Source organism: Sorex fumeus, unplaced genomic scaffold, assembly GCF_029834395.1.
Source record: "Sorex fumeus unplaced genomic scaffold, SorFum_2.1 ptg000093l, whole genome shotgun sequence".
Taxonomy (NCBI): Eukaryota; Metazoa; Chordata; class Mammalia; order Eulipotyphla; family Soricidae; genus Sorex; species Sorex fumeus.
Genome location: NW_026606150.1, coordinates 6,763,055 through 6,773,661, shown reverse-complemented (window position 1 = coordinate 6,773,661; position 10,607 = coordinate 6,763,055). Strand labels below are relative to the sequence as shown.

At 61.7% G+C, this 10,607-nt stretch overlaps 1 protein-coding gene across 3 annotated transcripts in view; it reads right to left on the bottom strand.

Annotated features, from left to right (window-relative positions):
• Nucleotides 1–1,084: 1,084 nt before the first annotated feature.
• Nucleotides 1,085–10,607, bottom strand: part of PPP6R3 (protein phosphatase 6 regulatory subunit 3) — a 78,296-nt gene continuing 68,773 nt past the window's right edge. For all 3 annotated transcript variants that reach the window (XM_056131995.1, XM_056131996.1, XM_056131997.1), the window contains exons 19-24: nucleotides 7,991–8,112; nucleotides 7,561–7,714; nucleotides 6,891–6,997; nucleotides 6,232–6,382; nucleotides 3,179–3,295; nucleotides 1,085–2,448 (exon numbers count right to left, since the gene is read on the bottom strand). In XM_056131995.1, the coding sequence (XP_055987970.1) occupies nucleotides 2,397–2,448; nucleotides 3,179–3,295; nucleotides 6,232–6,382; nucleotides 6,891–6,997; nucleotides 7,561–7,714; nucleotides 7,991–8,112 (703 nt within the window). In that variant the 3' untranslated portion in view covers nucleotides 1,085–2,396. The remainder of the gene's footprint in view (nucleotides 2,449–3,178; nucleotides 3,296–6,231; nucleotides 6,383–6,890; nucleotides 6,998–7,560; nucleotides 7,715–7,990; nucleotides 8,113–10,607) is intronic.

Below are 10,607 nucleotides of genomic sequence, written 5' to 3'. Positions count from 1 at the left end.
TCGCCAAAACCATCTAGATGCAAATACAGAAGGAGCCACCGAGAACCGTCTGCTATGGAGTGTGACCAGCAGCGGGCTGCCCTGGGACCCGGCGCCCAGCTGGCAGGCGGGTCACTGGAAAGAAGGTGCCAGATGCCCAGCGAGCCTCGTGCCCTGTGCCATGACACGTGCAGCTGTCAGGGACCCCCAGCTCTGCTCTGGTGTCTCACCCCGAGCACTGGGCGGGGGCGCCCGGAGAGGGTGGACCTTGAGGATGAAGGCGCCCAGGGCGGATGGACATGAGTGTGTCCAAGGGGGACGGTCACGAGGGCCCCAAGGGTGAGGGCGCCCACAGGGCAAACAGGGACCCAGGAGGCACTTCCTGGCAGGCCCCAGGCGCACGTGGAGGCTCCTGCCGAGGCCCGTGTGGCCATCCTGGCCCAGCTGGCTGTGGCCGCCTGTGGGAAGGGGACGGATGGTGCCCGCTGGCCAGGGCAGAGCGCCCCTGGGCCTCTGGCAACGGGCCTGCAGTCCAGCGGGCTCCAGGGCTGCGTGGCCAGTGGGGAAGGCTGGGCTGAGGGGCCCAGGGAGACCGGCTGCTGGACACGGGGCAGCACATGCGGGAGTGGCCGGACGGGGACTCTAACCCTGTCAGAGTCAGGGCCGGGCTGTCTCCTCGCCGCACGCCCCATCTGGTGAGTGAAGGCCAAGCAAGGTCGAGAGGTTTGTTTCTAGAACAGATCAGGCTTTATTTATCATTTCCAAACAGGAGGTGCGGCCGCGGCCTCACGGTTCCGTCTGGCCAATACACAGCCGGGTCACAGCGCGACGACGGGTGCTTGCCTGGGAGAGCCCCCGCCGCCCACCCACCCCAGCCCCTGAGGCCTCCAGGACGAGGAGCTGACCCCAGGGGCACCCCCGGGAGCCAGAGCGGCGGCCAGCAGCACCGAGATGAGCCAGGGGGCCGGGGCCGGGGCCGGGATGGGCACCGGAACGGGGCCGGGGCCCGACCTGTCCCCGCTGTCCGTCAGTGCTAGGTCGGCCGTGGCAAACCTCTCCACGCCGCTGACACCATTTCCAATGGAAAGTAAATAATAAGGCCTCAGACATTTGCTTTTCTTTATTTCCATATGCAATGTAATGTGTAGGCACGCTGCTTGGGATGCTATTTCTAAAAAAATCGTTGGCCGTTCTTCAGAATATCCTTTTGGTTTTAAATACTGGTCAGGAAAAACAAATGCTGTAAAAATACGTGAATGATTTTCTATTACAGAAATGAAAAACTGATTTGCATCTAAAAGTGCAAGAGGTGAGGTCATTTAACCCTTTCACCGGACGACAGGGCAATCGACGATGTATTGCTTCAGCTGCTGGAGAAGGCTGGGATGTATTTTATATCGACATAGAAAATTATAAATTACATTGAATTAGTATCCATAATCACTATATATATATACACAAACCAGTTCTAAAAAATACACTGGCTTCGCGTTTGCGAGAGGGATCTCGCGGGTCCAGTGACGGCGGGCGCGAGCGGGGACCTGGTTTCCGGCCTGAGGCAGCCCGGCCCTCCCGTCCCACCGGCACGAGCGTTCCCGACTCAGACGCGCGGCCGCTCTGAAACGCTGGCTGGTGACGCCGGGTTTTGGTGAAGGGGCTAGAAGGCAGATGAACTACCGGAACGAAACGAAACACGGAACAGAAGGAAAACCCAAACCACAAGCTGGGGCCGCTCGGGGCCCGGGTCTCGCCTGCGGGAATCGCCGTGTCCGGCAAACGAGACTGGACAGAACATATGGCTTTACAGGAACATCAATTTATCAGCTAAGCTGTAGCAATAAATACTCAATCTCTACCAATAGACTTACGTTTTTGATCCGTTTTAAACGATACAGAAAACAGTTACCAATCAAAAACTGGTTATAAAAAGAACACCAAATATTCCTTATTCAAAATCACTTTTGTAAGTCAGAACAACCAAAGTAACACTTGGGGCCTTGAATCCTACAACTCCTTGCCAGCCTGGGAGAAAAATGAATTCCGAATTTTGTACATGGTGAGAGAAATGGACGGAACTGCCTAATACTTTGGTCAGACTAATATCTGTCGGGTCCAGATCCAATCGCTCTGTGCGCGCGTTTCCGGGACGAGCCCGAGGCGGCTCTCGGGGCCCGGGGCGAGGTCTCTTTCCACAGGCTGCCCATCTCCAGAACAAACAGTGTCCACATACGCAGAGACTCTTGGCGTTTGTCAAGGTGCAGTGTCTGTACACGTCTGCTCTCTGTACAATGTCCGAGACTCCAGGAGAGAAAGTTGCTGGTCCTGATCCTTGCAGAGGGAGTGCGGCGGCGGCCAAGCCCCCAGAGCCCTGAACGGTGGCGATCTGCGTCCTCGGCGAGCAGCGGCGGGCACGCGCGTCATACGGGGCCGTTCACGGACGAGTCGCCGGGCAGGCTGGGCTGCTCGGGCCTGCGGGGAAACCGAGGCTGAAGCCCCACGAGGGCTGCGGAGATCATCCCGGGACGCGCCGACCGAGCCTCCGCCCTATGCTCCTGCCGCCTGCGTGGCTGCCTCCTATGGGCTCCCACTGCTCGGGGCACTTCCAGGCCGGGGCAGTGCCCTCGGCAAGGAGAGCCGAGGCCAGGGCGTGAGGGTCTGGGCAGCATGCGGGGCTCAGCACACCCGGGGCGGGACACGCTTGCTCACACGTGAGTGACCTTGGCCCTGCAGCCCTCCTGGGCACCATCCCACGTTTGCCCGGGACCCCGTCGCCCTGGGCCCACTCCTGCTGCTCCAGGAGCGCCGGGCCGGGGTGCCTGCTGTGCCCCCACCCCTAGTTCCTGGGTGTGGAGGGCGAGCTTCCCTTGTCGTGTTTCCAGGCTGAAGGAGGCAGCGGGGCTGCACCCCTAGACCCATCACACGGACCCTCAGCCTGCCAGGAACAAAACTCACAGTGAACTGGGCACTCGGACCCGGCCACGGGCTTCAGGGCAGCTGTCCTCCTGCCCCAAGGCCACGTGCTGACGGCCGCAGAGACCAGGAGGCCCAGACCAGGAGCTCTCCAGGCAGAGCTCGGGAGCACTCGAGGGGGGGCCGCAGCCCCGGCCAGCGTCCATCTGCTGGACACCAGAGTGCCGGGGCTGTCACTGGCTCTGCACACACCACCCGGCTTTGGCTCCGGGGCGGGGGCGGGGGTTACCTCTGCTCGGTACTGCCGGGGGGCCGGGGGGCCGCGGACTTGGCCTCGGGCGTGGCGGGGCTTCCCTCCACGTCTGTGCAAGCAGCATCTTGAGAGGTAGACAGTTTCCCGTCCTCGCTGCGGAGAGAGGACAGCGGCGTGAGAGGCGGGCGGCGGCGGGGGCAGGGGCGCATGCAGATGGCGCTGAAGTCATGACGCCTGGGGCCGGGCCCGGGGCGGAACATGCTCGGGCAGGGGCGCGCCCGCACGCACGGGGACGCAGAGGGCGCGGGGTGCGGCCGTGTGGTGGAGGATGGCGCGTGGACGTACATACCGGTAGGATCTCAACACTCTGAAGCCCAGTGTGCAAAACAGAAAAAGAAACGTACAAGAGTTTCAGAACCTCCTAGAAATGAGGGGCTGGGGACACTAGCCGCCGCCGCGCCAAGCAAGGCCGCAGACTCGCTGGCGGCACGGACCTGTTTGAAGGAAGGAGTCTTTAGTCACGGCGGCCGCGGCCCGGACGACCCACCACGGCGGCCGGCGCGTCGGAAGCGCCGGGCCAAGCGCGGGCCACACGGCCCTTCGCCCGCCCGTATCACGGACACGCCCGGCCCTGCTGCGCCTCCCCACCCCGGCGGCTCAGTGACGGGTCCCCGGTCCCCTCTCCTGGCCCCCATGCCCTGACCGGGCGACTGCGCGCTGCCTTCTGGGGCTCCCTGGGCCGGCTCGGAGCCGTTCCCAGGGTCACTCGGCCTCCAGGGCCGCGCCCAACAGCGGAGGCACCAGAGTCACCTTCTAGCCCTGCTGGTCCCTGGCAGGAGCCCCCAGGTAGACACGGCGGCTGCGCCCCAGCCGGGCGTGACGCCAGTCGGTTCCTGCTGTCCCCGACCCATCTGACGGAGCCCAGGCTGGCCTGTCCAGCGAGGCGAGCCCGGACACCGCACGCCTTCTGCGGGGGTCTGCAGCTCTGCGATCCTCGCCGGCTGTCCCCAAGGAGGACAGGGACCTGCAAGCCTCACTGACCCTCTTTTCCATGTCCCCACCTCTCCTCCCGGGAGAGCCGCAGTCCCTGTCTGAGTCTCAGAGGCCCCGGCGGGGTGATGGGCTGTGGGGGCCTCGCGAGCGCCCCGCTGCTCTTCCGATTCTCCGCTAGATTCCTGCCTCCCCAGCCGAGCTGGGACCCAGGCGGGAGTCGAGGTGGCCTGGACCAAACTCGGGCCCTGGCGGGTCCCCTTGCCGCTCCCAGCTGCTCTGTCTTCCCGAGCTGGCTACCGGCTGCCTTTCACTCTCTCTCAGAGATCTTTACAATACAGGAGACGAAAGTCAAATTAGCCAGTCTGTGTTTACGGTTGGGCCTTCTGCTGAAAATCCTCTACCGCCAAATTCTGAGGATGTTCTCTGGAGCCCGGCAAGGTGGGAGCTTCTGCCCCGCGGCCGTACTGGGAGCAAGGGTGTGTCTGTCCCCTGTGGGGAATCAGCACCGGTTCTGACTGCCCTTTTATTTATTTTGCTTTTTAGGTCACACCTGGCGATGCACAGGGGTTACTCCTGGCCCTGCACTCAGGAATTACCCCTGGCGGTGCTCAGGGGACCATATGGGATGCTGGGAATCGAACCCGGGTTGGCTGAGTGCAAGGCAAACGCCCTACCCGCTGTGCTATTGCTCCAGCCCCCTGACTGCCCCTTTAATTGGCCCCTCTGGAGAGCAGCGCACGGCCGCTGTGGCACCTCACGTGGCAGCCCGGGCCACTCCCCGAGCTCCGCTGTGCGGCCCCCACTCAAGAGCACGCACAACGGCCCCTCTGGTCTCCTCTGTAGAGCATGGGCGCCACCCCCCCACCCCGGTTCTCACGGAGTCCCCCTCTGGTCTGATGAGAAATCCACTTGACCGTGTACTTCACTGATGACCAAGACGTATCCCCACTTCCAAGCACGGATCACTCCACACCTTGTCGCTGTGGCCGTTACTCGGTTCGGCGCCCAGGGGGCCTCCTCTCATGGGCCTCTGTGGCGCCCCCACCTGGCCTCGCACCCCGCCCCGGACATCCCCGCATGGCTGGTGCTTCCGAACCGGCTCCTGTGTCTATTACTTTAATGACTAGTTTCCAAACCTTTCCTTTTCCTCTTGGTTTTTGGGTCACACCCGGTCGTATTCAGGGCTCGCCCCTGGCTCAGGGACCACGTGTGTCCCCAGGGATCGAACACGGGCCGGCCGCATGCAGCTACACTCTCCAGCTCTCAAATGTTCAACTCTTTCCCCTTCGGTTGATTTCTGATTTCGACCGAAGCCCCCCCACGGAGCACGGAGGGGACGCAGGGACCTTAGCGCGAGCTGACTGTCTAGGAAGGGCTTCCGTTTGTTCGGGGGCTACACCCAGCAGAGCTGGGGCGTACTCCTGGCTCTCTGCCTAGCTCGAACTTCTGAAGGGGCCAGGAGTCAGCGGCGGGCGAGGCCCTGGCACCGTCTCTGGCCCCGAAGTGAGTTTCTCAGGCACTCCTACTCGGAGGACAGGTGGCTACAGATGTTCAGGAGATGCCAATGTCCCCAGAGCTTGGATGTATCTGTCCTGTACTCCCGACTTCCCCGGGGACAGGGGTCGTGGTGGCGCTGGGGACCACAGGCCGGACCGAGGCCCGAGCCCAGCCCCGCGCAAGAAGCTTCCACTTATCAAACGCTCTGCTCGCTCCGACGATGAAGCAGGCCACGTTCCACCCTGCCTGCAGGGACAGTCCCCCCAGACACCAGGCCTGTCGGCGGTCGCCTGCTGCCTCTCCCCCGCCATGAGGTTGCCTCTGACCTCCCCATCGGGAAGCAGGCCGAGGTCCCGCCACGCGCAACAAACCCATCCGTCGGCTCCTGGCCCTGCAGATGGCGGCAGAGTTCTTGTCTACTGCAAATGGGAACGCCGCATTTCTCAGGTTCCGAGCACACAAACGCAGGCGCCAGCACTCCGGACGCAAACTCTCCGTGCGTTTATTAGGCTACCGTCCGAACCCCGTCCGAACAGCTAAAGGTGCTAAGACTCCAGGTCTCTCCCCCATCCTCCGCGCAGCGGGGCAGCCGCCGTTACCTTTTGAAGACGGCAGTTTCTGTCCTGGCATCGACAGTGAGGCTGAGAGTTTCCTTCACGCCGCCATTCATCACTGTCTCAGTTACCTTGTCTGTACTCTCCGCATCCTCCTCCCCGTCGGAGCTGGCTTCCATGGCCACGCTGCCTGCAGCTGCGACACACAAGCGTCAAAGTCACAGGCACCAAACGTGGGCAGGGGCCGCCGCCCGGCGCGTCTCCTGCTCGGAGAGGACCCTCCCCCCGAGCTGCCGGGCTGAGCCCTGACGGGAAGCGGCAGGTCTCACCCCCAGCCTCCTCGGGACTTTCCCGTCCACAGTACAGGGCAGAGCAAGCTCTCACCAGCCCAGCGCCCCTCTCGCTCACCAGGGCACACGCTCACTGCATGACCCCAGATCACACTCCCTCTGCCGCCTCAGAGCACACTGCACCCCTTCACTGAGGTCACACTGTAACACCTCAGATCACACTCCCTGACCACCTCGGATCACGTTCCCTGCACGACCTCAGACCACTCTCACTCGCCGTACCACCTCAGATTCCGCTCACTCCTGAGGAAGAATGAGGCTTCGGAATCACGCTACGTGGACAATTTTCAGGCCCAGAAAACAAACTGCCTCGTCTGAATGACGGAACGGCTGCACAGGGGCGCGCTGACCCACCTTCCGGCTGGGCCGCCAGCGCAGGGTTGCCGGGCGTCAGGGGGCCCACGGGCTCTGTGCTGGTCTCCATTTCCACGGGAGAATTACTCCGTAAAGAATCTTTCGTGCTTTGAGGAGAGAAGGTGCAGGCGTTAGTGCAGGCAGAGGGGGTCCCTGGAGCAGCGGGAAGGGGGCCACGAGGCAGATTCCCGAGGCCTCTCGGGACTCAGAGTGCTCCTGGTCCCCATCCAACCCCGGGCCCCACCAGTCTCAGCCAAGCGGGACAGGGTCCAACAATGCCAGAGCCTGAGGTGCAATGCTTCAGGGTCCCACAGTGCCGTGGAACCCACAATGTTACAGTCCTGGGGGCCGCATATGTGCCTGGGCACATGCCCGTCCTACCCATGGCCCGGGGCCATCCTATTTCCACAAAGCTGCTTCCTTACTGGGAGCCAGGACTGCCCCAAGAATCTGCCCAGGCCAGAGGACAGCGAGGGGGCCTGGGCACAGGGACAGAGAGCAGCGGGATGTTTCAGGAGGGCCCAGGGCTCTGGCTGCCAGCGGCCAGTTTGCCGGCTTCCCGGGACGCGTTTCCCCGTCAGCCAGCTGACGTCCAGGGCCCCCCTGGTCACCGTTGGGTGGTGCCTGCCACGGGAACCCGAGCCCGGGTCAGGCGGGCGCTGCACCTCACCTCAGGGAGGACGTGAACTCCGAGAATGAAGCCCAGCCCGTCTCCTTGGTGGGCACAGGCTCCTCCGTGCTCCAGACGTCAGACCCCACGGAGTCCAAGGGAGCACCGTGTGTCGTCTCCATGGGGACGTCAAAGTTGGCGGACCAGTTGGGAGCTGAAAAAAGAAGAGAAAGAGATCCCTTTGGAGAGCAGTTCCGGAACGGGAGCTCCGAGGCGGCAGCCGGGCTGCTCAGCGTGACTCCTGGCTCGGGCACCGGGGACCATCCTGCAGCGCGCCTGGGAGAGGGCTTTTCTGAGTGGACAGGACTGTTGGGTGACACCAGCCCCCCTGCAATTCCGTTTCTAAGGCTGTACCCTGGCGGGAAGGAGGGGCCGGGAGAGCCTGGAAACATCAGGCCCGGCTCGGGGGCTGGTGGCGACAGACACTCACGCTCGTTCACGTCGACTTCCATCTTATCCTCCGTGCTGGCGCTGCTGGGTTCGAACAGGTCGGGCTTGGCCCCGTCCTCCTCCTCCGAGTCCGTGCTCTCCTCGCTGTCCGTGCTCCCGGAGCTGAGGGAAGCGCGGGCGCCGTCAGCAGGGATAAACGGGGACAGGCCCCCCTCTGGGGTGTGCCTGCGGTTCCCGACTCCCCCTGCCCCATCCCCACTGGGGTCTGCTCCGACTTTTCAGCCGTCGGAACAGGCTCTCGGGCCCGAGTGGGCAGCGGGCACAGGCCTTGCAGCAGAGGACCCGGGGTCGATACTGGGCACCTCGGGGCTCCCCCCAATCAGAGCTGGGAACAGTCCCAGGAAGGGGCTACTTGTTTGTCCTTGGCTGACGCGTGGCGCCCTCCATTTCCATACCAGGGGCCGGCAGATGGCGCTCCTCTCAAGCGCGACTACTACAGAGATTTTAATTTTGATGAAGTTGTTAGTTTGTGGTGCTCTTGGTATCGTATCTCGGAAACCTCTGCCTAATCTCTTATCACAACACTTTAGTGTGAACTGCATGTTTATGATTGACACTGAGTTCTAAGAACTTCAGGTTAAAACAAGTATAAGCTTGAACTGACGGTTTTTAAAGGTAGGTCCCGAACGTTGCAACATTTGTTTAAAATGTAACACTGCCCTTTCTCCTCTGAGTCCTTCTACCTCTACTGAAAATCATTAGCATCTGGCCGTAAGTCTACCTGCCAAGCAAGTCTCTCCCACACCCACAGCTCTGCCCCGCTCACGCCCGTACCCTGACGGGCAGTGTCCATCCGCCTTTTGCTTCCGCTCCCTGAGAGAGCCGATCACTTAGGCCAAGCCCTCTGCATTGTCACGAGTCTATGGCTCAATTTGTCAAAAGCTACAAGAGCCTGAGACGCTTTTGTCTGGGATGCTCTTAGGCCGAGAGATCAATCTGGAAGGAGTGCCCAGAAATAGTCTTCTTCCAACAGACAACGGTCAGAGAGGACGTTCACCTGCCACGTTCCCCCGAGCGCGGGGGCGGTGGAGCCTCTAGGGCACATCTCGATTCCCATCGCTGCCTGTCACCTAGACTCCAGCTGCTGGCGGCGGTATGCAGAAGACCCGTGTGACCCTGGGCAGCCTTCTCCAAACCTACGCGACACTCTTCTCGGAGAGTCCAACCAATTCTCACACTGACAGCCGGGCTACAGACATGACTTTGCCACTTCCCTCTGCACCGAGGCGCCTTCTCATTTATTTGCTGTCTTCTGGGTTCACACCTGGCGGCGCTCAGGGCCCAGTCCCGACTCTCCTGGTGGCTAGGGGACCGGCCCCGGGCGGCTGCGTGAAGGCAGTCCCCACCCCTGTCCGATCCCTCGAGCCCCGTGTGTGTTCTCTTGACTTGGAGGGCATCTCCCTGTCCTGCCAGGGAGCGTGGTGCCCACAGGGGGTATTCAGAGGGGTGAGTGAGGTTCGCGGAGAAACCCTATCGGGGGCAGTCACTGCATCAGGACACAAGCCCACGGATGTTCAAGCCCAGCCAAGAGCGGGATGCTGAAACCAGCTGCTCGGGATCTGTTCTTGCTGCGTTACTTGCTAATATGCTCACAGGAGTTTGTGCCTGTATAGGTAGGAGAGTTCTAGAAATGGAGCAGGTCTGATATGTATGTATTCTGGTTTGGGGGCCGCACCTGGCGATGCTCGGGGCTCACTCCTGGCGGCTCTGAGAGGGCCCGGGGGCGGGTGCTGAGGACCAAACCCAGGTCACCGCATGCAGGGCCCGCAGCGCTGCTGTCCTATTGCTCTGGCCCGGTACCGCCTCCCTGGGGCGCTCTCCCGCTCCTCTGCAGTGATCAGGAGCTTTCGGTGAACCGCAGGGAGGTTTAGCAGGGCTCACTGAGACCCGCGTGGGCCTGCAGTCTGTGTGGGAGCTGAGCACTGAGCAGCGCGGCCTCCTGTGCGGGGAGATGCAGTTCCGCGGACCGGAGAGTGAGTCTGTCTCCGAGGAGGCCCTGAGCGGCCAGACCGGGGCCCCGTGAGGCCGCCCCTCCCAGCCACCTCGCTGAGTTCATTCACCTTGAAAAACAACTCCTGTTTACAGTCCTTTTTGATCAGTTTTATGAATCATTCATTTCTGTTCTTGTCTCCTTGTTTGTTTCACGCCCAGCGATGCTCAGGGCCCAGGCTGGCCTTGGGCGAGGCCACCGGCTTCTCTCTGACCTGCCTCTGCGCGCGTGTCTGTTATTTCTTTATTCCCGTTTCCTTTTTTGAGGTCACAGGGGGCCAGAGTGATGGTACAGAGGGAGGGTGATTGTCTTGCACGTGGCCAACCCGGGTTCAATTCCTGGCATCCCATAGGGTCCCCCGAGCACCACCAGGAGTGATTCCTGAGTGCAGAGCCAGGAGTAACCCCTGAGTACTGATGAGTGTGACACCGTACCCCCGCCAAAAAAAGAAGGAAGGAAGGAAGGAAGGAAGAAAGTGATGTCACAGACATGAAACTTTTTTCATTAATGAAGACAGTTGGCACTAAGATAATCTTTTAAGCAGTTTTAGCTGCATCCTCCCAATTCTGAAGTCCTGTGTTGGCACGGGAAACTCAAAGGTCTACTG